Source organism: Nycticebus coucang, chromosome 14 (genome assembly GCF_027406575.1).
Source record: "Nycticebus coucang isolate mNycCou1 chromosome 14, mNycCou1.pri, whole genome shotgun sequence".
Classification (NCBI taxonomy): domain Eukaryota; kingdom Metazoa; phylum Chordata; class Mammalia; order Primates; family Lorisidae; genus Nycticebus; species Nycticebus coucang.
This window is the reverse complement of record NC_069793.1, coordinates 59,330,733-59,357,786: the sequence shown is the minus strand read 5'-3', so window position 1 is coordinate 59,357,786 and position 27,054 is coordinate 59,330,733. Positions and strand designations below refer to the sequence as shown.

Sequence of the window (27,054 nt, the reverse complement as noted above, 5' to 3'; positions counted from 1 at the left end):
AGACTTCCTTGTGATTCAGGCAGGTGCAAACTCCTGGAGTACCGATTCACTACAGGCAACTGGGTCAGCCAATTGCAGGGCTATCAGTGACTGGGTGTGACAGTGGTGCAAGGTTGGGAAGGAAGCAGCAACCTTCTCAGACTGATCTATTGGCTGGGTGGCTTCTCCTGACTCCACGCAGCACTGGAGCAAGCCACACCAGAGTAGTCATCAGACCCCTGTGATCCAGTTCCCAGAGACCTCTTAAACTCTCTCACCCGAGACAGGTGCAGACTGAGACGGGAAATGTGCAGTGCAGACTGAGAAATGTCCCTTCTATACCAGTTTGGAGCTTTTGAACTGAACCAATCGCCTGAGGACAAATCAGGTGGTGCCCTGGGTGCATGGTGGTAGGAAGGTTTGATTTTTCTTTTCCAATTGTTTGCCGGTGGGAGGGTGGGGTGACTTAATTGCTGATATTTCTCCATAGCTGAGACTTCAATCCAGAGTATCTGTTTCACTAGGGTGGAACAGAAACCAGCTGAAAACAACACAGAACCACTTAGCCCCACCACACCAGATAGGGCCCCAGTTTCTCACACCACAACACTGTACAGGCCCTCGACAAAGCCCCAGGGGAAAAAATCAAAGGGAGTAAAACAACCATGGGGTGGAATCAGCGGAAAAACTCTGGTAACATGAATAACCAGAATAGATCAACCCCCCCGAAGGAAAGATATGGCAGATGTAATTGAAGATCCCATTCATAAACAACTGGCTGAGATGTCAGAAATCGAATTCAGAATTTGGATTGCAGACAAGATTAACAAAGTGGAATTAGAAATTCGAGGAGAAATTCAAAAGTTGTCTCAAGAATTTAACGAATTTAAACACAAAACCACCAAAGACTTAGACACACTGAAGCAAGAATTTGCAGCCCTCAAAGATATGAAAAATACAGTAGAATCCCTCAGCAACAGAATGGAGCAAGCAGAAGAAAGGACATATTAACAATGTTGATTCTTCCCAGCCATGAGCATGGTATGTTTTTCCATTTGTTAATATTTTCAGCTATTTCTTTTCTTAGAGTTTCATAGTTCTCTTTATAGAGATCTTTCACATCCTTTGTTAGATAAATTCCCAAATATTTCATCTTCTTTGGCACTACTATGAATGGGATGGAGTCCTTAACTGTTTTTTCAGCTTGACTATTGTTGGTATATATAAAGGCTACCGATTTATGAATGTTGATTTTGTAACCTGAGATGCTGCTGTATTCCTTGATCACTTCTAAGACTTCTGTGGTAGAATCCCTGGTGTTTTCCAGGTATATAATCATATCATCTGTGAAGTGTGGAAGTTTGATCTCTTCTGACCCTTCACGGATACCCTTGATCACCTTTTCTTCCCTAATTGCGATGGCTAAAACTTCCATTACAATGTTAAAGAGCAGTGGAGACAATGGGCAGCCTTGTCTGGTTCCTGATCTGAGTGGAAATGATTTCAATGGAACTCCATTCAATACGATATTGGCTGTGGGTTTGCTGTAGATGGCCTCTATCAGTTTAAGAAATGTCCCTTCTATACCAATTTTCTTAAGTGTTCTGATTATGAAGGGATGCTGGATATTATCAAAAGCTTTTTCTGCATCAATTGAGAGAATCATATGGTCTTTGATTTTTAATTTGTTTATGTGCTAAATTATACTTATAGATTTACGTATATTAAACCAGCCTTGAGACCCTGAGATAAAACCGACTTGGTCATGATGTATAATTTGTTTGATGTATTGCTGGATTCTGTTTGTTAGGATCTTGTTGAATATTTTTGCATCTATATTCATTAGTGATATTGGTCTATAATTTTCTTTTCTTGTTGGGTCTTTTCCTGGTTTGGGGATCAGGGTGATGTTTGCTTCAGAGAACATTTTGGGTAGTCTTCCTTCTTTTTCTACATTTTGGAACAGGTTGAGTAATACAGGCACTAGTTCCTCTTTAAAGGTTTGGTAGAATTCTGACGTGAAGCCATCTGGTCTGGGCTTTTCTTTTTAGGGAGGTTTTGTATGGTTGATGCTATTTCCGAAGTTGATATGGGCCTGTTCAACATTTCCACTTGATTCTGGCTAAGTCTTGGAAGGTGATGTGCTTTCAAGTATTGGTCAATTTCTTTCAGATTTTCATATTTCTGAGAATAAAGTTCCTTGTAATATTCATTAAGGATTTTTTGAATTTTTTGAATTTCTGAGGAGTCTGTTGTTATTTCGTCTTTGTCATTTCTGATTGATAAGATTAGAGATTTACTCTTTTTTTCCTGGTTAGGTTAGCCAAAGGTTTATCTATTTTATTGACCTTTTCAAAAAACCAACCTTTTGATTTATTGATCTGTTGTATAATTCTTTTGTTTTCAATTTCATTTAATTCTGCTCTAATTTTGGTTATTTCTTTTCTTCTACTGGGTTTGGGGTTGGAATGTTCTTCCATTTCTAGTTGCTTGAGATGTCCCATTAAGTTGTTAACTTCCTCTCTTTCTGTTCTCTTGAGGAAGGTTTGCAGTGCTATAAATTTCCCTCTTAGGACTACCTTTGCGATATCCCAGAGGTTCTGATAATTCGTGTCTTCATTGTCGTTTTGTTCCAAAAATTTGGCAATTTCCTTCTTAATCTCATCTCTGACCCAGATATCATTCATCAGAAGGTTATATAACTTCCATGTTTTTGTATGAGTATGCAGATTCCTGCTGTTACTGAGTTCAACTTTTATTCCATGGTGGTTCGAGAAGATGCAAGGAATAATTTCTATTCCTTTAAATTTACTGAGGTTAGACTTGTGACCTAAGATGTGATCGATTTTGGAGTATGTTCCGTGAGCTGATGAGAAGTATGTGTATTCAGTTTTGTTGGGATGAAATGTTCTGTAGATGTCTACTAAATCCAAATGTTGGATGGTTCAGTTTAAATCTAAAATATCTTTGCTCAGCTTCTTCTTGGAGGATCTATCCAACACTGCCAAAGGAGTGTTGAAATCTCTGACTATTATGGAGCTGGAGGAAATCAAGTTGATCATGTCTGTTAGAGTTTCTCTTATAAACTGAGGTGCATTCTGGTTGGGCGCATAAATATTAATAATTGAAATCTCATCATATTGAGTATTACCCTTAACAAATATGAAGTGACCATTCTTATCCTTCCTTACATTTGTTGGTTTAAAGCCTATTGTGTCTGCAAATAGAAACGCAACATCTGCTTTTTTCTGACTACCATTTGCCTGAAATATGGATGACCATCCTTTCACCCTGAGTCTGTATTTATCTTTTAAGGTAAGATGTGACTCTTGTATGCAGCAAATATCTGGCCTGAGTTTTTGTATCCAGTCAGCTAACCTGTGCCTCTTTAGAGGACAGTTTAAGCCATTCACATTAATGGAGAATATTGATAAGTCTGGTAAAATTTTGGGTATCGAGTTTTTCGGAAGTCCAGTGGACATTTTTAATCCCCTCACCACTGTGGAAGTTGGAACTTGATCAAACATTTCTGAGTGAGTTTACTTTTGTGGTAGAGGATTGGGCTGGTCATTATGGAGGATAGGTCTGAGAATATCCTGAAGAGCTGGTTGGTTATGGCAAATTTCTTCAACATATGAATTAAAGTATTTAATTTCTCCATCATAAATGAATGTCAATTTAGCTGGATACAATATCTGGGGTTGAAGGATATTTTGCTTTAGGAGATTAAAAGTCGATGACCACCCTCTTCTGGCTTGAAAAGTTTCAGCAGAGAGATCTGTAGTCATTGTAATATTCTTCCCTTTGTAGGTAATGGATTTCTTACGTCTGGCTGCTTTCAGAATTTTCTCCTTCATATTAACTTTAGTGAAGTTAATTATGATATACCTAGGGGATGTCTTACTCAATTGAGTGGTGCTGCGGTTCTGAAAGTGTCTGCTATCTGAATTTCAGAATCTCTCGGCATGTCTGGAAAATTCTCTTTCATAATTTCATGGAGAAGGGCCTCTGTGCCTTGCGAGGCCACATCATCACTTTCAGGGATTCCAATGAGGCGGATATTAGCCTTCTTTGAATTATCCCAGAGCTCTCTGTGAGAATGATCTGTTTTTGCTCTCCATTTCTCTTCCTCTTTGAGAGTTTGGGAGCATTCAAAAGTTTTGTTTTCAATGTCAGAAATCCTTTCTTCTGTTTGCTCCACTCTTGTTACTGAGGGATTCTACTGTATTTTTCAGATCTTTAAGGGCTGCAAATTCTTACTTCAGTGCATCAAAAAATTTTGGTGGTTTTGTCTTTAAATTCGTTAAATTCTTGAGACAACTTTTGAATTTCTCCTTGAATTTCTAATTCCAACTTTTGAATTGCTCCTCGAATTTGTAATTCCAAATTTTCCTCCATTCTATTAATCTTGTTTGCAATCTAAATTCTGGATTCGATTTCTGACATCTTGGCCAGCTGTTTATGAATGGGATCTTCAGTTACATGTGCCATATCTTTCCTTGGCGGGGTGGGGTGGGGTGTTGATGTATTCTGGTTATTCATGTTATCAGAGTTTTTCTGCTGATTCCATCCCATGATCATTTTATGCTGTTTGACTTTTCCCCTGGAGCTTTGTTGAGGACCTGTACTGTGCTACAGCCTGAGAAACTGGGGACCTGTTTGGTGTGGTGGGACTAAGTGGTTCTGTCTTGTTTTCAGCTAGTCTCTGTCCGACCCTAGTGAAGCAGTTACTCTGGGTTGAAGTCTCAGTTGTGGAGAAATACCAGCAATTAAGTCACCCTGCCCCCCACAGGCAAGAATTGGAAAAGGAAAATCAAACCTTCCTACAACCACACACCCAGGGCACCACTTGAATAGTCCCCAGGCGATTGGCTCAGTTCAAAAGGTCCAAATCAATCGTCTCAGTCAGCATCTGTCTCAAGTGGGAGAGTTTAAAAGGTCTCTGGCAACTGGATCACCGAGGTCTAGTGACAACTCAGATATGACTTGCTCCAGTGCTCTGTGAAGTCAGGAGGACCCACCCAGCAAATAGATTAGTCTGGGAAGATTGATGCCTACTTCCCAACCTTGCACCTCTGTCACACCGAGTCACTGATAGCCCCAAGGGGCTGTGACCCAGTTGCCTCCAGTGAGCAGATACTCCAGGGGTTTGCAGCTGCCTGAATCACAAGGAAATCTATATCTGCTCAGGCAGGGCGCTGCTCTCTGCCTCCATCCAGCAGGCGGAGGGGAGGCCTGACAACCTTGGCTGCTTGATAGAGGCTGAGGGTGTTCACTCAGTTCCAGCCCTGCCCCTGATTGATGTTACTGACAGAACAGAAGAACTTTGTGGGAATTTGTTTCCATCCCTGCTAAATTCCCCTGCAGAAGAGAAACTGGTTTGAGTTCCCAGAACCTGCTCCTCAGGCCCTATCTTTGCTCCTGCAGGTTTGTATTTCAGCACAGTTAGCTGTCACTTCCAGCCTCCTGCCTTCCTTTGTCCATAGGCTGACATTCCCCTAAAGGCCAGGTGCGTCTTAGGCTCAGTAAAGCGGTCCTCTGGGTCAGCCCTGCCCTGGGAACTTCCCAGCTCTGCCCGTGGAGTTTTCTAGTCCCTGCACTCCACCCAGGCCAGTACCGCCTCAGGCAAACCCTTTACTCACGGGGCCTGCGTTTCAGTCCCAGATCTGTTCCATGGTGGTTGCCACCTGAGAAGATGCCCGGCCTCCTCTGGTTGCCCAGGGAGATGGGGGTGTGGCTTTGGAATATCCAGGGGTGAGCCCTATTGTTACCAAAAACAGCTGCTGCTCTGCGCCTTGGGGCACCACTGCTCCGGCGTGGTTCCCTCTAACCCGACCATCCTCTACTCACTCCCGTGCCGCAGATCAGCACTGCCCAGTTGCAGTCTAGACCCTGTCCACACCCTTCGAGAAATCCCCCAAGAATCTGGACTCCTGGGAGACAGGCCTCCAGACCTCAGAGTGAGAGTGGAGGGGAGTGCTGGGAGCTCAGAATTGCAGGTAGAGAATATATACAGTTTTATACCAGGCAGGAGAACGACATGGCATGCTAGTAGGGGAGGTAGGTCCAGTTTTTAGAGGGTCTCTCCCATGGAGTGTAGTGGGTGGACCTTTGAACTCTGCTCGTGTTGTGGGGCACTCTGAGCCGTTCTCATGGGGGAGGAGACTCCCATCTGCTTGGTTGTGGATTTTGTACCTTTTGTTTGTATGCTTGGGGTTGCAGCTCACCTCAGTGGGGTTGATGTGCATTCTTCAACCTTCTCTCTTGGTACAGCTCAAATCCACCAGGTTACTTGCTAAATTTCTGTCCTTTAATTCTCCTTCTGGATGGGAGCCTCTGTGGAAAGCTGGCTTCAGTCAGCCATCTTGTCTCCGATCGTGTTTCCTTCTATTGTCTGAAAAACAGTCTATAGAATTAGTGTTACCTTTCCTTTAAACATTTGGTAGACTTCCCCAGCAAAACAATTATGGCCTGGAAGTTTTTTCCTTGAGAATTTCTAAATTACAAACTTAATTTCATTAAGTTAATTAATATTTCATATTGTATGAGTTGTGGTAGTTTGTATTTTTTTTGGTTTTTTTCTTTTGTAGAGACAGAGTCTCACTGTACCGCCCTCAGATAGAGTGTCATGGCGTCACACGGCTCACAGCAACCTCTAACTCTTGGGCTTACACGATTCTCTTGCCTCAGCCTCCCGAGCAGCTGGGACTACAGGCACCCGCCACAACTCCCGGCTATTTTTTTTGTTGTTGCAGTTTGGCCAGGGCTGGGTTTGAACCCGCCACCCTGGGCATATGGGGCCGGCGCCCTACTCACTGAGCCACAGGCGCTGCCCCATGTTTTTTTTTTTTTTTTTTGAGAAATTGTTCCAGTTTATCTAAGCCAGCAGTTCTCAACCTGTGGGTTGTGACCTCTTTGTAACAATGAAAATACATTGCGGCATTAGGAAGGTTGGAGAACCACTAAGCTGTCAAATATGTGTGAATTGTTTGTAGCACTCCCTTTTTTTTTTTTTCTTCTTCTTTTTTTTTTTTCCTTTTTTTTTTTTTTTATTGTTGGGGATTCATTGAGGGTACAATAAGCCAGGTTACACTGATTGCAATTGTTAGGTAAAGTCCCTCTTGCAATCATGTCTTGCCCCGATAAAGTGTGACACACACCAAGGCCCCACCCCCGTCCCTCCTTCCCTCTTTCTGCTTCCCCCCCCATAACCATAATTGTCATTAATTGTCCTCATATCAAAATTGAGTACATAGGATTCATGCTTCTCCATTCTTGTGATGCTTTACTAAGAATAATGTCTTCCACGTCCATCCAGGTTAATACGAAGGATGTAAAGTCTCCATTTTTTTTAATGGCTGAATAGTATTCCATGGTATACATATACCACAGCTTGTTAATCCATTCCCTATATATTAGAGAAATGCAAATCAAAACCCTGAGATATCATGTAACCCCAGTGAGAATGGCCCACATCACAAAATCTCAAAACTGCAGATGCTGGCGTGGATGTGGAGAGAAGGGAACACTTTTACACTGCTGGTGGGACTGCAAACTAGTACAACCTTTCTGGAAGGAAGTATGGAGAAACCTCAAAGCACTCAAGCTAGACCTCCCATTTGATCCTGCAATCCCATTACTGGGCATCTACCCAGAAGGAAAAAAAATCCTTTTATCATAAGGACACTTGTACTAGACTGTTTATTGCAGCTCAATTTACAATCGCCAAAATGTGGAAACAGCCTAAATGCCCTTATCTTTTTTGTGTGTACAATCTGTAGTGATATTCACTGCTTCATTCTTGATAGCAACAATTTGTTTCTTTTCTCCTTTTAAAGTCTTTCTATAGGTTTGTAATTTTATTGATCATTTCAAAGAACCAGCCCTTTGTCTCACTGGTTTGCTCTATTGCTTTTTGTTTTCTGTTTCATAGATGTCTGCTCCTTATTATTTCCTTATTTCTAGTTGCTTTAGATTTATTTTTCTTTTTTTAAATCAGGTTATTTAGGTGGAACTTTATTAATTTGAAATTTTATCTATTTTCCAATGTATGCATTTAGTGCTATAAATTTACCTCTCAGCATTGCTTTAGTTGTGCCTCACAAATTTTATGTTTTTATTTGCATTCCATTCTATATTATTTTTAAAAAAATTCCCTTGTGATTTCTTCTTTGGAATTCTATTGTTTAGCTTCCAAGTGTTCAATATTTTCCTATTATTGATTTCTAATTTGATTTCATTCTTGTCATAGAACACATTCTATATGTCCTATCTTGGTGTACATTTCATGGGTATTTTAAAGGAATGTGCATTAGGTTGGGTGGAGTGTTCTATAAGTAACTATTAGATTCTGTTGATTGTTGGTGTTGTTGCATACATTCTTGCTGGTTTTCTGTCTAGTTGTTTTATGGATTGTTGAGAGGCACTGAAGTCTTTAACTGTAACAGTGAATCTGTCCCTTCCTTTCAGTTATATTAGTTTTGCTTCACGTATTTTGCACTCCGTTGTTTGATGTACACTCATTGGTTGGTATATACACTTACAATTGTAGTCTTCTTGGTGGACTGATACTGTTATCATTCATAATGTCCTTCTCTGTCTCTGTCAAATTCCTTTCCTCTGAAGTTTACTTACTCTGATACCAATACAGCCATGTCTGCTTTTCTTTGATTGCCTGCACACCTTTTTTATCCTCTTATTTTTACTTATTTATTTTTTTGAGACAGTTTCGCTCTGTCACCCAGGCTGGAGTGCAATGATGCAATCACAGCTCACTGCAGCCACCAACTCCTGGGCCTAACTGATCTGCCCTCCTCAGCTTCCTGAGTAGTTAGGACTACAGGCATGAGCTGTGAGGCCTGGCCATTTTTTTCCCACTAATTGTAGAGACAGGGTCTTGCTATGTTGCCCAGCTGGTCCCAAACACCTGGCCTCAAGAGATCCTCCTGCCTCAGCATCCCAAAGTGCTAGGATTATAGGTGTGAAACACTGTGACAGCCTTCATCCCCCTTTTTAAATTTGCCTTTATCAGCAAATTTCTTGTAGACAGCATACAGTTGGGTCATTCTGCCCATCATCTCTGTTGTTTAACTTGTATATTTAAATCATTAACATATGATGTAATACTTGATACATCAAAGCAGTGGTTCTCAACCTTCCTAATGCTGCAACTCTTTCAGTTCCTCATGTTGTGGTGATACCCAACCACAAAATTATTTTCGTTGCTACTTCATAACTGTAATTTTGCTACTGCTATGAATCATAATGTAAATATCTTATATGCAGGCTGGACTTAGGCGACCCCTGTGAAAGGGTCGTTTGACCCCCAAAAGGGTTGCGATCCACAGGTTGAGAACCACTGCCTTAGAGAGTAAGTCTGCCATTTTCTATTTTGTGTTCTGTTTGCACACTATGATTTTTGTTTCTCTATTTTCTTTTTCCTGTCTTCCTATGAGTCAACTGAATATTTTTTATAATTTCATTTTTAGTTATATATAATGTTTTTAGGTTTCTAGTGATTACTCTCACTATTATATGTGTATATATGTGTCTATACATACACATATACAAGTTATACATATATAACTTAACATGGTCTACTAGTGACATTTTACCAGTTCAAATTAAGTATAGGAGGAACTTTACTTCCATTTATAACTTCCTTGTTTATAATTATCTTAAATTACTTCCTCAACGTATATAGAGAACATCAATGTTATAATTTTTCTCCAATCAACATATACAATTCAGAAAATTGAAGAGGAAAAGGGAAGCTATTAATAGTTATAGTTCTACTTTTTGTTTGTTTACCACGCTCTTCCTTATGGATGTGCTTAGATTTCTTCTTTTATCACTTCCTTTCTGTATGTACAACTTCTTTTAGCCATTCTTTTAGGGTAGGTCTACTGGTGACAAATTCTCCCAGTTTTCCTTCACCTGAGAATGTCCAAATTTCTCTTTCATTCTTAAAGGATATTTTCACTGGCTGTAAATTCTGGGTTGACAGTTCATTTCTTTCAGATCAGGAAACTATTGTGCCACATTACTACAGCCTCCATGGTCTCTAATGAGAAATTATGCTGTCATTCCAACTGTTTATCCCCTGTAGGTCAGGTGTCATTTTAAATTAACTGCTTTTAATATTTTTTCTTTGCCTTTTGTTTCTAGTAGTTTAATTAAGATATACAGAGGGCGCCAAAAAGACAGGAAAAAACTACTAAAATTGTAATACTCAATATATATTACTAACAAAAGATGAATACAAGTCACATTGAGCACTTCTTGTAATTGCAGAGGTCAAATGTGACTTGAATATTACAAATTTAATACAGTTTTTCTTTCTTTTTTTTTTTTGAGACAGAGTCTCATTATGTCATCCTTGGTAGAGTGCAGTGGCATCACAACTCACAGCAACCTCCAACTCTTGGGCTTAAGTGATTCTCTTGCCTCAGCCTCCCAAGTAGCTGGGACTACAGATGCTCGCCACAATACCCAGCTATTTTTTTTGTTGTAGTTGTCATTGTTTGGCAGGCCCGCACCAGGATTGAACCTATGAGTCTCGGCGTATGTGGCTGGCACCCTAACCACTGAGCAATGGGACCCGAGCCTAGTTTTTCCCTCTTAAAAGGTGTATAATTTTTTTTGGCACAATTTCTTCATGTTTACCCTGTTTGGGACTCACTTTGCTTCTTGAATCTATTGATTTATTTATGTCTTTTACCAAAATGTTATTAGGCAAATGTTTTCAGCCATTTCTCCATTGTTTTCTTAGTCCCACTCTCTCATACATTGATAACAAAATGTTAGATCTTTTGTTATAGTTCCACAGATTCCTGAGGTTCTGTTCATTTTATTCTATTTTCTGTTCTTTTACTGTATTTTCTCATTCATTCAAATTGAGTAATCTGCATTGTTTTAGTTCCATTTCACTGATCCTTTCCTCTGTCTCTTCCATTCTACTCCTGAGCCACTAAGCTTTTTATTTTGGTTAATGTGTTTTTCAGTGCCAAGATTTTCATTTGGCCCTTCCTTACATTAGCATTTCTTTGCTGAGGCTTTCCAGTTTTTCATTTAAGTGTGTATGGAATTGCTTACTGCAGCATTTCTTCCATGGCTGTTTAATATTGTTTGTCAGATTAATATCTTGCTTTTACTTTGGATTTAGGATCTGTTGTCTTTTTTCATTCAGTTTAAAATATTCCTGAATTTTGGTAGGATGAGTGATTTTCAATGAAAACCTGATTTTTTTTTTTAAGACAGATCTCACTCTGTCACCCTGGGTAGAGTGTCCTGGTAACGGAACTATGTGCCCATAGCTCACGGCAACCTCAAACTTCAGCAATCCTCTTTCTCAGCCTCCCAAGTAGCTAGGATTGCAGGAAACCCCATGACACTAGTTTTTTTGTAGAGATGGGGTCTCACTCTTGCTCAGGCTTATCTCAAACTCCTGAACTCAGGCAATCTACTCGGCTCAGTTTTGCAGAGTGCTAGGATTACCATCATGAATCACCACACCTGGCCTAAAAACCTAAATATTTTTGCTTTGTTATGAAACTCGGAATTGTATTTAAACCTTCTGCTTTAGCTGGCTTTCTGTGATACCACTTCAGCAGAAAGGAAAATGCTGCTTGTTACTGCCAGATGGAAGAATTCTGGGTTTACAAAAGTATCTGTTATACCAAAGGGAGGTGACTCATCCTTACTTCTGGATGAATGTCAGTTCTGGGTATGGTGAAAGATCTGACACTCCTTTAGACATTCTCTGATACCATTCCAGTGGAGAAAGGGAGGGGCCCCTCATTACTGCTGGGTGAGGGTACTGCTCTCCATATGGTGGCTCACTCATGGTCCTGGCTCCATACTTGACATTCTCTGAACCAAGACAGCAGTGGGTGTTGATGTTCGCGAGGGTGGAAGTCTAAGCTACCCTCTTGGCATTTCCAGATGTGGACAGAGGTGGAATGGTAAGTCTTTCTATGATGCTTGGTTGGAGTAGAATGATTATCTAATATATGCATGACATATGTGTATATATACACATATATAGATAGATACAGATACACACACACATACGGTTTTTGTTTTGGTAGCTTGCCCCTTTCCTTGTCCCTTGGCTAGAGTGCAGGCTTTAGTTGGGTTTTTTATTTGCTTGCTTTTTTTGTCCCCATCTATTGGCATTTCTGGGTTGCTGGCTTCTTAGCTTAAAGTCTGAGAAATATGAGGAAAAAAAGAAAGCACCATGATGTCATTCTTTGGGTCTGCTTTAGTTTTGCCACTTGCCAGAGTTTTTTTCAAATGTTTATTTTATACATAATTTATAGGATCTTCAGATGTACTTAGTAGGAGAAAAAGTACTTCTAACCCAGAAGTCTCATCTCTTGTTTTTTTATTTAAAGCCTCTTGGCTTGGCACCTGTGCTCAGTGGTTAGGGCACCAGCCACATGCACTGGGGCTGGTGGGTTTGAACCCAGCCTGAGCCTGCTAAACAATGACAACAAAAAAATAGTCGGGTGTTGTGGCGGGCGCCTGTAGTCCCAGCTACTTGGGAGGCTGAGGCAAGAGAATTGCTTAAGCCCAAGAGTTTGAGGTTGCTATGATCTGTGACACCACGGCATTCTACCAAGGGCAACACAGTGAGATTCTGTCTCAAAAAAAAAAAAAAAAAGTTAATTAAATAAAAAATAAAGTGTCTTGTAGCTGAGTGCAGTGGTGTGTGCTTATAGTCCCAGCTAACTGGGGGGCTGATGTGAAGGATTGCTTGTGCAACCTGGACAACACAATGAGACCTCATTTCAAATAAATAGTTACTTACATGATTAATAAATAAAGTCTCTTGTATTAGCATGTATTTGGGTCTTGCCTTTTTAAAAATCCCTCTCACCATTTCTGCTTTCAAGTGAAATGTTTAGTCCCTTTAATGTTTTGGTTGACCTTAGGCCCACCATTCTGCTATTTATTTTCTATTTGTCTCACTTTTTTTCACCCTTCTTTCTCCTTTCTTGTCCCCCTGAGTATTGAAAAAAAAATTTTTTTTTTTAGAAAAACCAAACAGTTGGCTCAGTGCCTGTAGCTCAGCAGCTAGGGTGCCAGCCACATACACCAGAGCTGGTGGGTTTGACCCCAGCCTGGCCTGCCAAACAATAATGACAACTACAACCCAAAAACAGCTGAGTGTTGTGGTGGGCGCCTGTAGTCCCAGCTACTTGGGAGGCTGAGGCAAAAGAATCACTTACGCCCAAGTTTGAGGTTACTGTGAGCTGTGATGCCATGACACTCTAGCCAGGGTGACAGCTTGAGACTCTTGTCTCAAAAAAAAAAAAAAAAAAAGAATTTGTTCATCAATAAACACTCATTAAGAGTCAAAAGGCAAACTGCTGGGTGGTGTTGTGAGCCCCTGTAGATCCAGCTACTGGGGAAGCTGAGCCAAGAGGATTGCTTGAGCCCAAGAGTTTGAAGTTGCTGTGAGCTACCATTGAATGGGACTCTACCGAGGGCAACAAAGTGAGACTCTTGTCTCAAAAATAGAAAAAAGAAAAGAAAAGAAAATATTTTGGTCCATCAGGTAACAGAGCAGAGCAGGACAAAAAAGATTTTTTAATGATATTTTAATTCAAAGAGATTGAGGAGCTACCATTGAATCATTTCCCCCCACTTCTGTAGTACACAGTTACTACTGTTCTCTTATTCCCCCTTTCTGTCATTTGTAGAAGAGTTCATATGCTACAGGTCTGCAAGTCCCTCTAAACTGCAAATTCAGGGAAATATTTTGGCTGTTCTAGATTATAAGGATTAGAATACTAACTAAATTCTCTCGTATATCTTCCCAGATTAAATGGCACAAATAAAGGATTTTTTTTCCCAATTAAATTTTAAATAAGCAATTAAAAAAAAAAAGAGTCAAAAGGCAAACCATACAGTGGGAGGAAATATACTCAATACATGTAACAAAAAGGGGTTATATATAGTATGTGTGTGTGTATTTATCTCCAAAAATCAATGAGTAAAAGACAACCTATCAGAAAAATGGGCAAGAGACTTGAACAGGCACTTTATATAACCGCAAGACACGTGAGAAGGTCAATCCCACTGGGACCAAGGAAATGCAAATTCAAACCAAATACCATACCATTTTGATAGATCAGAATTAGGGGGAAATGCCACATGAAGGCAAAGATTTGGAATAAAGTGAATTCTCAGATTACGTGAACTCTCACATCCCTTATGAAGGGAGTGAAAATTTTAAAATTTGGAAACAGTTTGGCATTATCTAATAAATTGATGATAGGCATACTTTATGACAAAAAAAATCATACTTCTATTAATAGCTGTATTCTCAACAGGAACATGTACACATGCAGAAGAGACATTTGCAAGATTATTTACAGCAACATTATCTGTAGAAACCATGGCAGTTCAGAAATATTCTTTTTCTCTTCCTTCTGGGTATAGGTGCATACTTTCTTACCATCTACAGAGTTATACATACTATTAAGAATTGTTTTAGTCAATTACATGTACTAACAGAAAGGACTTATGTCACTTCTGGGCGGAAGCTTTTGGTACCAGGATGATTTACCTTGTTCCCTTTTCTTGCCTCCATTCTTATGAAAGGTGTTGAGATGAAGTCTCCATTAGCTTAAGTCCTTCAATGATTATAAGTGAGTATCTGCCAACCTATAGCAATAGCAAATCTTCTATTGGCTTAAGCTATTAATATTTTGGGTTTTGAATTCTTGCAGCATGACCGAGCCCATTCTAATTGATACATAACTCAAAGTACATCTACAAAGGACATTGCAATTACATGTACAGCAACGAAGTAATTGCACTGAACATACTGCAATTTATTCACAGAATGGAATATTCTACAGTAATACAATGAACTATAGTTGCATTCAAAAACATGGATGAATCCTATAAACTTAACGTTGAGTGAAAGAAGCTAGAAAATGGAAATACTATTAATAGTTAGGCATGGATGCTTAATGGAATGCACAACTATAAAGAAAAGCAAGGAAATTAACATCATGAAAGTCAGAATGATGGTAACTTTGTAGGGTTAAAAGGAGAAAGTTGCTAATGTTTCAGAGGTGGCATAAAAGAGGCTTTCAGGTGCTGACAGCATTCTGTTTCTTAATCTGGGTGGAGGTTACCATGGGTGTTGGCTTTGTGAGAAGTCACTGGACTGAACGTTCTTGTTTTGTTTACTTTTCTGATGTGATCAACTAAAAGAAATTTTTAAAAAGATTACTAGTTGCCGTAAGTAACGATAAACCCTAAGTATATAATGGCTCAAAAAGATAAAAATGTATTTGTTACTCAGTGGAAGTACAAACCAGGTGTGCCTAACTGGTGATGGCTCTCATGTATGTGATGTTCAGGGATCTAGGCTCCTTTTGCCTATGGCTCCATCATCTTCACTGTGTAGCTTTCAAGGTCATATGCTCAAATGCCTCAACCTGGCCAAAGTGGAAATAACACAGGGGACTACGCACAGGAAAATTTAAGGACCCCTATCTGGAAGTAGCATACATTAGTCTCACTACCATACAACTGGCTAGACTCAATCACATGGCCACTCTTAACTAGAAGGGAAGCTGGGAAATAATAGTTCAGGTGGTTTCCCAGGAAAAAAATGGGTATGAGATACCCAGCAAGTTTCTGCCACAGCCTATGTACAACAAAACAGAAAACTGGTTATAAGTATTAGAAGGCCAAAAGAGTAGAAGATGCTAATGTAATTCAAAAATTAATTCATTCACGTATTTTGCCAAAGACACACATGCTTCTAGGGACATTCAGCAAATGCACTGTGTGGAACACAGAAGAACTGAACTGCTCATAAGGAACAAACAACAAAGAGCAGCCCAGGGGTCTTTCATAGACTAATCCTGACACATTTGATGAATTTAAGAGAAGGATTAACTCAAGTCTGGCATCAATCTATATACTAACAAGAAAGTCCAATAGCAGTAGTGCCAGCAATGCCATCCCAACCACACTGACTCCAAAGTGTGACCTTAGGTTTGCAGTATTCATCCTTGATTCCTGTGTGTTTTCCAAGCCTGATTCCCAGGACTTCACATTAGTTCTATGAATTATTTATTGACATCCTTCCAACAATTTTTATTCTCTCTTTTCTTTCTTTTTTTGAGGGTTTTGCTCTGTTGCCTGGCCTAGAGTGCAGTGGCATCATCATAGTTCACTGCAACCTCAAACTCCTGGGCTCAAACCAACCTCCTGCCTTTACCTCCCAAAGTGTTGGGATTACAGGTGTGAGCCACTGTGCCTGCCCTAATTTTTCTTCTTACCCAGTTAATTATAGTCAAGCTGTTACAGTGTAGATTTATTCTACCTGCTAAGCCTCCAGTCCTATGTTGAACTTCAGCTTTTACATTGGGCATCCTATTTTGTTCTTGGCTTCAATGGGAATGCTGCAGGTTTTCAAAGCTGGAATGCTGCTGCAGAAAGTCCAGCATCTACATAAACCTGCTTTCAACAATAACAAGTAAAACAGCAGATAAGACGACCTTTACCTCCCAAATCTAAAATGAATGAATCTAATTGGTAGAACTTATTTTGTACTCAGAACCCAAGCTTCATGGGTTTTAATTTATCCAAGTAGCAAAGAATTTGAGGTAGCCAAGTGAATGGATAACTTTATTATGATGAATATAGTCAATGGAATACTCTGCATATATGGGCAGCTACATGGATTACACTGGTTATTTACCTACTTTCTTTCTTTTCCTTTTTTTTTTTTTTAGAGACAGAGTCTCACATTATCATCCTGGGTAGAGTGCCGTGGCGTCACAGCTCACAGCAACCTCCAACTCCTGGGCTTAGGCAATTCTCTTGCCTCGGCCTCCCAAGTAGCTGGGACTAAAGGCGTTCACTACAACGCCTGGCTATTTTTTTGTTGCAGTTTGGACAGGACAGATTTGAACCTGCCACCCTCAGTATATGGGGCTGGCGCCCTACCCAATGAGCCACAGGTGCTGCCCATTATTTACCTATTTTCTTTCAGCATCTAGTCTCTATGTATCTACCCCTATTCCATAACTTCCTACCCCCACATGTACATATTCTGGTTGTGTTGTTGCAGCAAGAATTCTGTCAACTGTACTTCCCAGAATCCACTGCCAGCTGATTTCCTGTTAAGTTCTGCCAGTGGGACACCCCAAAAGGAAACTGAAAGTGAAAGATAGAAAGAGGGACTTCATTTCTGTTTTCTAGTTGCTGTAACATCACTTCAGTTGCAGACAGTTGTCTCCAGCTACTAGCTTGTTCACTGTGCTCAGCACCAGCTTAGCCACACTTCTCAGGTATTAGCAGCAGACCAACCACCCCTTGGCAGTCAGAGGACAGTCACACTTTGCTCAGCACCAGCTTAGCCACACTTTGCAGGTATTAGCAGCAGACCAACCACCCTTTGGCAATCAGAGGACAGTCACACTTTGCTTTTCCATGCCTTTCCTAAGAGCTTCAAGCACCAGGTATGTGGAGGAAGTTCCGCCTACAAAAGTCTGAGTATAAGTCAAAGAAGGCTCCTTCTCTGAGTGCCTTCTTTTTTTTTTTTTTTTGAGACAAAGTCTGACTATATCACCCTCGGTAGAGTGCCATGGTGTCACAGCTCACAGCAACCTCAAACTCTTGAGCTTAAGTGATTCTCTTGCCTCAGCCTTCCATGTAGCTGGGACTGTAGGCACCCACCACAACGCCTGGCTACTTTTTTGGTTGCAATTATCATTGTTGTTTTAGCTGGCCCAGGCCAGGTTTGAACCCACCAGCCTGGGTGTATGTGGCTGGCGCCCTACCCACTGAGCTACAGGCACTGCCTGAGTGCCTACTTTCTGAAAATTCTATCCCTTCTTCCCTTTTATCTTTCCAGGCCTTGGGATGTTATCTGATTTCTGCTGTTATTAATTTTTTAATTACATCAGCATCTTCTTTCTACTCTTTCAGCCTTCTAATACTTATAACCAATTTTCTATATTAAAAGCCCTCTTGTTAACTCTTATATACTGTTGGTGAGAACGTAAATTAGTGCAAACTCTATAGAAAACAGTATAGCAATTTCTCAAAGAACTAAAAATAGAACTTCCATTCAATTCAGCAATCCCACTACTAGATAGCTATACAAAGGAAAAGAAATCAATAAATAGAAAAGAAACCTGCACTCATACTTCACAACAGCAAAGATATGGAATTAACCTAAGTGTCCACCAACAGAGGTCTGAATGAAATTACGTCTCTTGCACCAACATGGATGGAATTGGGTTGCTTGGTAGGTACAAAGTGTTATGTCAGTGACACATGCACTGAAAACCCTGACTTCATCACAATGCAAATACATCAATGTAGCAAAATTGTACCCCATGAATACATACACATTAAAAATAGAATTTAAAAAAAACATAATGGCCTAAATAATTTTTTAAAAATAAAAGCCTTCTTCTTCAAATACTTAGTGTGGTTTCTATTTTCTTCTCTGGATCTTAATATATGGATGGGTTTTTCTTTTCTTTTTTTTTTTTTACTTTTGAGATAGAGTCTCACTTAGTTGCCCTTAGTAGAGGGCCATGGCATCACAACTCACAGCAATCTCCAATTCTTGGGCTTAAGTGATTCTCTTGCCTCAGCCTCCCAAGTAGCTGGGACTACAGGCGCCTGCCACAATGCCTGGCTATTTTTGAGATGAGGTCTTGCTCTAGCTCAGCACCCACCTCTGCTTCTCAGAGTGCTAGGATTACAGGCATGAGCCACTGCTCCCAGTCATATGGACGGATATTTAAAGCACCATTAAAAGGCAGGTGTTATGGTGTGTACCTGTAATTCCAGCTACTCAGGAGACGGAGGAAAGAGGATCACTTGAGCCCAGGAGTTTAAGACCAGCCTAGGCAAAATAGTAAGGCCTCGTCTCAAAAACTAACCAACCAACCACATAGCTGAGTGATTTTTAAACAAAGCAAGAAATAAGAACAGATTTATAGACACTAGTATCTATAAATAAAGCAGATGCACACAAATGAAAAATTCATATTTCACAAGAACATCTGCATAAGTAAAAGAGCCTATTAAATGAGTTTTTCTGTAGTCTAAGATTTTAGGGTAACACAACAAAACTGAGGAAAAGAGGTAATAGGTACTAATACATTCTACATATAGGGGTTAGATATATCCACATAAGATTAAAGCTGATCCAGAGACCACCACCCTTTCTAATGTATGAGATTAGATATGAAAGATTCACTGACAAGAATCTTCAGGAATAGGGAGAACTCCCTGTAAGGCAAAGGAACAGTGATGTCCCCTCCATTCTAAACTAAGTGATGAGAGCTCCAATAAGACCATTTGTAGACATGTTATATTCCCACGAGAGGGAGACATTACATTTATTCAGCATTACCTTATCTAGCTAGAGGCTTGCTAAGCTCAAAAACTTATAGATCCATCTCCATCTGGAGTATGGGGTGGAGGATTCTCCTAACATAAGCTGAATCACTCAGAAGGACTTCCAGCCATGAGTATAGACTGGCACTTACTTCTCACATGGAGAAGTCAGAATTGGCTGGGCATGGGGCAGGGCAGGAAGAGAAAAGCCACCTGCTGGATAGGCTGTACTTCCACTATTTGGCATGACAAATATTTATCAGTTTCCTGGGGGCTCCTTAAAAGATAACCAGTCTTGAGGATTTACTGGGACCTCTCCCAGAAGGGCTGCCTGCTAACATCAAACACTTCAGCACTAGGAGGCACTGTCAGGGTCAGGAGCTAAGGAGTTGATGAGCATTGTGGGTTGTGCATCACAAGAGACAACCTAAGTCAGTACACAAGTTCCAGAGCTCCAGAGAAAACCAATACCTCACACTAGAGTCCACGTTTAAATGCTTATCTTGATATAACACACCAATTATGCATTAAACATGTAAGTTCACTGTTTCTCTAACACACTCTCCGCTATTCCAATCCTAGAAGAGACAGTGGGAGTAAATGAGTAAAGGAAAACAGTTCATGTTTCTCCCCACTGAGCTGGCGTGACAGTGGCTTTCAACTGGATAACTGCTGAAAGATCCCTGATGTGTGGGCAGGAATGGGGGAAAATATTTTAAATGTTAATATTTTAGATTGGTCTCAGGTTAAGTTATAGGGAAGAATAGAACACATTTACATACCAAAATATTAACAATGTAGGACCCTTGAAGTGAAGCCAAAGGGACAGAGGAGCATGATGAGACTATTAGAAAGACCCTGAAGTCTATTAGTAAGGTATCCCTGCTTAATCAAGAACATACCATCTTGTGACCATAAAAATCAAGAGACTAAGAGAATCACAGAGATCTCAGCCCTAACCTCCTTGAGCTTTTCAACCAATGCCACGTCACTTACTTTCAGGTTTCTTGTTATGAGAGAAAAAAACAAAAATAGAATCTGTTTAAAGCATTCTTTAGTGATTTTTTTTTTTGTCACAATCAAAATGACCAATAAAATGAACATCTCAACTTCATGATGTATTTTTCCCCCAATTTTAAATTCACGAGACAAATAGAAAGTGCTGACTGGCAACTGGATAGATCATCAAATGTTAGAAGCACGCTGAAGGAAGTAAACAGGGTTTTGAGGTCAAGAATAAGGGGGATAGGATGTCCACAGAAGATATATCCATGGTTATATAAAGATAACTATATAGACTGCAAAACCGCCCAGTCACAAACACTAAACACAAGATAGGTTTATTTTACTGAAAGTCCAATGTGAATGTTCTTGGTTAAGAAGTTATTCTCCAAGTAGTGACAGGGGTATCTAAACTTTTTCATGCTGTAATTATGACTATTACCTTCAAAACACATGCTTCAAGGTCACCTTAGCAGGCAAAGAAGGTAATGAGAGAACATGGAAAAGGCTCAGGTACTGAAATATCACTTCCACTCACTTTCCATTGGTGAGAACTATTCACACAGCCCTGCCTAGATGCATGGAGCTGGGAAATGTTGTTTGCCTGTATGTCCAGAAAGAGAAAATTTTGTGAGCATATGGCCAGTTTCTCCCACAGAAGAAAAAGTGATGTTGGTGTAAATATCTAGCAGATGAAAACGAACCAACGGAGAAGAGTATTCTAGGAAGCCAGAGCAGCATGTGTAAAGACCCTGACATGTAGAAGTGGCTTGAAATCCTTGAGGGATGAAAAACCTGTGTGTAGGGCTCAGCATCCATAGCTCAGTGAGTAGGGTGACAGCCACATACATCGAAGCTGGTGGGTTTGAGCCTGGCTGGGGCCTGCTAAACAACATTACTGCAATCAAAAAATAGCCGGGCATTGTGGCAGGCACCTACAGTCCCAGCTACTTGGGAGGCTGAGGCAAGAGAATCACTTAAGCCCAGGAGTTCGAGGTTGCTGTGAGCTGTGATGCCACTGCACCTACTGGGGTGACAAAGTGAGACTCTATCTCAAAAAAAAAAAAAAAAAAGAAAAGAAAAGAAAAGAAAAGTCTGTGTGACTGGAGTTTTGTGGGGGGCAGGATGGCTTAAGATGCAGCTGGAGGTAGAGGCCTGGGCAAGATCACGTAGGGCCTGGGAAGGAGTTTATCATTTGTTCTTAGGGCAATGAGAATCCATTGAAGGATTTTAAGCAGAGAAGTGACATAATATGATTTGCATTTAAAAAAGATCACTTGGCTGTGTGGAAAATTAATTGCTTTGGGGGTAGGAGCAGAAGCAATTAGACCAGTAAAGCAGTTACTACAGGAGTCAAATATCCCAGAATCAGGTGGCTGGTCATAGAAGTCACCTGGGAAAGAGGACAATCTGGGGATAAAAGGTTCTAATTACCGGTCTCTGTCTGTGAAAAGCTATAGAGAGCTTTGTGCAATTATGTAAATGGCTCAGTGTTTGGAACTGGGCTGTGTCTCTGCCAAGATCATGTTGTTTCTTTTGGAACGGTGCTCCCTCAAGCCTGTATTACAGGAACAAAAGTTGGAACACACCAATACTGCAAAAGCAATAATTATTTACTTGGAGACCTCTAAAAAGGATGCTGAACCAGCTTGAGGCATGGATTATCCAAACCCAACTTGATTCTTCTCTTAACCACCCTCCAACTTTATTCATCAAGGGATGCTCTTTCTCTACTGTGGAGAGAGCTGCAGCAAGCCTGTGATATTCTTAGTTAATGATGGTCCTACAATCAAATAAAGCATAAACATTGCCTAATTTAACTAATCAGAATGACTAATCTTGTGTAACAATAAATAATCTGCACCTGTTGTAGCTTCAAATCTTTTCTCCCCCCACCTCTGCCCCATCAAAGTCAAGGAGCCTGCACTGGGCAAGAGGGGAGTGATCTGTATGCTCTTCACTCTCTTCACCACCTAACCACTGCTGATTGCTTTGGGTCCTGAAAATAAAAAAGAGGATAAAGTAGTCTGGCTTGACTGGGTAGTTCTGTGCCCTATGGGTCTGGCAGGTATTTAAAGGGGGTGGGGGTCTCTGTTGTCCCCTCTCTGCCATTCCCTTGATCCTGGTGGATGCAGCTCTATTCTGGGTGATCCCCTGCAACTCTCTCCTCAATCTCCCAGCCAAAGGAGGGGGTTGGGTTTGACAGCCCAGCTGTATAATGTCTCAGAATAACAAGCTCTCTCTGCAAAGCAAACTTGTACCAGTCTCCTATCTCATTCATCCTCTTCATTTTATGATCCTGAAATCTCAAGCGTGCTATTAGTGCTGCCAGCAGTAACACTTATTTTCTTATTTCATGTATTTCTTCTCCTCGAAACAATATTCACATTCTCCTGTCTTCAAAACTCCAAGCTCTTCTCCATTCTCACTCTCAACCAACAAATTTGCTTCCTGCTTCACTGAGAAAAGGCAACCAGAAAAGAACTTCTAGGGCTCTATCCTGATCTACCAAATCAGCAATTCTGGAAGAGGGCTTAGGAATCTGCATTATTAGGAGCTTCCAAGTGATTCTAAAGCACTCTAAAGTTTGAGAGCCACTCCTTTTAACAGAGGAGCGGGAGCAACCTCCTCCCACTCCACTCATCCCCTACTACTCTTGCCACTCTTTATCTGTTCTAGCTACACTGCTCTTTGTTCCTTAAACAGAGAACATACTGTTATTTCTTAGGGAAATATGCTTTCTTCTCTCTTCTGTCTAGGCTTTCAACGTTAGACACTAAAGCCCAGGCCTAGACTTGAACAAGAGCTTGTCCAGAAGCCAATGATGGAGCAGGGAAGACCCAGATCAAGCTCAGGAAAGTCCTGCTTTCAGAAGCAGGGTAACTGACAAGGGCTACTAGGAAGAGCCTAGGGCCTGCCTCAGATCCTAAGAGATGTTTACTCAGGTGGCCTGAGCAGGAAGAGGCAAAGGGAGAATCCAAATTATAAGTAAGGGAGGAAAGCAAACCCTCACTGTCCTGCAGAGCAGAAGAAAACAGGAAAAATTGAATAACATCAATTATTTTGGAAAAAAGCACAAATATGGAACTATAAAAGGTGATGAGGATCCTACAGTGAGACAGATGCTCTGCTACTCTAACACATCCTTTGGCCTTTGTGGCTTACCTCCTGCTTAGTTATTCCAGAAACCTCCTGCCTTACGGAGCTGCCACGATAGGCAGGTTTTCCCAACAAGCCCACTGAATCCTGACATGCTGACTGCACATTTTGTTGGCTACCAGCTACATTCACCAGCCTCGCATCACCCCCAACAATGGAGTCTCTCCAGCAGGCTGTATAAAAATCCTTTTTAAAATTCCTGCCATTCTGCCTCTCCCTCCCTTAGTCTACAGATCTTTTGGATTCTCCCCTTCCCTCAAGAGGCTGACACCTATTTAACTGCCAACTTCTGTCATTATCCTGGAGAACTTCCAAATCCAGGCACACAACCTCTCCCTATACCTGACCGCTTAGTACATTACCACTCTCCAGGCAACCATCCTTGCATGCCTCTCAGGCACTCACCTTGATGGCTGTCACCTGGAACTGCTCTGCTTCCAAAATAAATAATTAAAACATTTCTATTTCTGACCACAGCCTCTCATCCCCCTGATCACTTGTTCAATTACTCCCAGAACAACAACATATCCTATCTTTATTACCTGTTCTACAAAATTCTGTGGTCAAGTGCTATCATCACTTACTTGGTAATGGCCTAAAACTCCTTGCTCACTGTCCTTTCAATTGTCTGAAATGAACTCTGGATAATCCCTTAGTACTCACCTCTTCTTTTCTACATCTACACCTAGATTACCGAATAGGCAGCAATAACCACACCAATAGGTTGACTGCTGTAACTATAAACTCATGAATATATAAACCCAAACAGGCTCTCAACATCACTCAGCAATCCTCTTCCCACTGCAATGACTTGTTACTGCTCTTAATAGACTTCTCAGCAGCATTTGACAGTGACAACCTGCCCATTCCTCCCCATATAAAAAAAAAAAATCCACTCTTTTACTTCTCTGGTCCAATCTTCCATCTTCCATCACTTTTACTGGTTCATTTTCCTTTATCCTCCTCAGAATTCTATTTGAGGCATTTTCTCTTCTCAGTGTCGTTCCCTGGATATCTCATCTATTCCTATGACTTTACCTCTGGGCCGCTGATTCCCAACCCCCTAGCACAGGTCTTGTGGACAGATATTCCCCTTCCAAATAAACATCTAACGAGCACCTAAAATCTAACACTTTAAATGACGTTATCAGGCCCACTCAGCTGCTCAAGCCAGAAACCTGGGACTTACTTCCTATTTGTTTCTTTCACTTACCCTCAACATCCCACAAATTCTAATTAATGAAGTTCTGTCTGCCTACTCCTTCCGTCACCTCTAGTCCACAGTGCCTTCACCTTATGTCCTGAAACTGGTTTCTACAACACCCCTGCTCTCATTTATCCCACTCAACTGGACCTGTCATTTTTTTTTTTTTTTTTAATCTCTCCCTAGGTGAACAAGTACACTGACTATCTCAAGCGATAAGCTCTGGGAATACAAAGATACTACACATATGGCTTTTGAGAAAACTGCAGCCAAATGCACAAAACAATCACAATGCAGTAATTAAATGCTGAAATATACTCTTCAGGTAGTACTTCAAGCACAGATGAAGAATTCTGCTTTGGGAGTAGGGCTGTAGGAAACAACTAGGCCGTCTGAAAAGATGAGTAAATTTTGCCAGTTAGGTGCATATGCAGCAGAAAGAACAGCATATGCAAAAGCACAGAGCAGTGTCTGTTGAATGGTTCGCAGACCAGGCTCTAAACCAGAGGTCCTCAAACTTTTTAAACAGGGGGCCAGTTCACTGTCCCTCAGACTGCTGGAGCGCCAGACTATAGTTTTTAAAAAAACAACTATGAACAAATTCCTATGCACACTGCACTTATCTTATTTTGAAGCAAAAAAACAAAATGGGAACAAATACAATCATACCGCCACGTAGTTTGAGGACCCCTGCATACCCTCTGGCTTACGGCATGTTTCAAAACCTCCATCTCCTTAGTAGAAGTATCTAACTGGCTCAGAGGCCTGAAACCTATGTCTTCCCAGTGGGCACTCTCAGGTGTTCTCAGAAACAGGTAAGGGAGGCTACATCTTTGCACCTGGGCCTATGGCAGATATCATCTGGGGGAGGCCTATAACCTTTCATCCGAGGTCATCTTCCCTCAACACCAGCCTTCCTTGCTTATAGCTTCCCCAGGACATGCTGGCCTGGGCCCACCACATGGGAGAAATAATGGACAGACCTCCTGCCAATGAGCAGCCCAGCCCTCCACTTCTACATGGCATTAATCAGTTCTTTCTGAGCAGAGATCCAGCTCCCTCACTATCCTCTTCGAGGACAGCTCAAAACCCATTAGAAGTCTCTAAATATCCTAGGAAATCAGTCTGTTGAAGGGCTTATCCTGAGCAAACCCAGTCTTAGTCAATATACCTATTTTTCACCCTTCAACCTCCAACCGACCTAGGAAAGTCTTCTAGGAATAGTGAGGCTCATGACACAAAATAGCCACAGCCAGTTTATGGAGCACCTCCCATGTTCATAGGCCTGGCTTTGGATTTCTTCAGTTAACCTACACAATGACCCCATAAAATAATAATTCTGCCATTTTTCAAATGAGGAATGTGATATTCAGAGATTAAATGACTCCTAACTGTAAGTGGCAGGCCAGGATTTGAATCCCAGGTCTATGTGATTCCAAAATCTATTCTATTTGCCACATATAACCAAAGGTCCCACAGCATAATGGGTGATAGGAGTGGTTTTGAGTATATGATTCTAAAGATAGAGATGAGAGCAGAGGGGAAAGGTGAACCAGTAGAAGTGTTTAGTAGAGGGACATCTCAAGTCTTGACCTGGCAGTTCAGATTGATATGTTAAACCTAGATGTTGATGGACTACGACTTACCCCAGCACCAAGAAGCAAGGCTGCCTTTGTGTAGCCTTGAAAGCCTGGGCAGACTGAAGGTGCAGGAGCAGAAGCTAAGAGTGACCAGAGGAAGCTGGTCTACAGACAAATCAGAAGAGAGTAGGGTGGAGATGCTAGGACAGACAAACCACATGGCTTTCAGACAGAAAGAGAAGCCAAACCAGAGATACCTTGAATTACAAACTAGTTTTCATGATACCTAAGGTGATCTATGATCTCTAAATATCCCCATGTTCTGACAATACCTTATTCTTTCCTGGCCCTCAGTGACTTCGTGTTTCCTGTAACTAAGAAGCCTTCAGTATAGCAGAGCTGAGCCAAAAGTTTTAACAGACTTTGTCCTTAGGATGGAAGAGGGGTAGTACCAGCTCATGGCTCATGGTCTTCAGAGTTCTGAGCCTGAAGTTCAAGTTCTGAATCCCTTTTTGCGGGAGGTCCAGGGGTCACCTGCGCTTGTAGAGGCATGGCTGAAGCTCCAGGCCTGAGAGTAGAGCCTTGGGTCCTATCCGAGGGGTCCCAGTTTTTTGAAAATCAAACAAGAAGAAATGGCTGTTGGTCAGGTCCTAGGGTCAGAAGAGATCCAGTGAGATCCAAATCTTCACCCCAACTTGTCAACACCTCGCTCCACATGCTGCCTCTGCTCAGAAAGCT

General features: G+C 41.0%; 1 protein-coding gene across 2 annotated transcripts in view; it reads right to left on the bottom strand.

Moving 5' to 3' along the window:
* RRP8 (ribosomal RNA processing 8) overlaps window positions 1–27,054 on the bottom strand; it is a 36,429-nt gene that overhangs the window by 5,843 nt on the left and 3,532 nt on the right. The window contains exon 7 of one of the 2 annotated variants that reach the window (XR_008374158.1): window positions 26,649–26,966. Coding sequence is in view for 1 of the 2 variants with exons in the window: in XM_053560549.1 (XP_053416524.1) it covers window positions 26,847–26,966 (120 nt within the window). In the remaining variant the exon portion in view is untranslated. Of the gene's footprint in view, window positions 1–16,723; window positions 26,967–27,054 lie in introns of those variants that run through there. The other variant, XM_053560549.1, reaches the window with a different exon arrangement.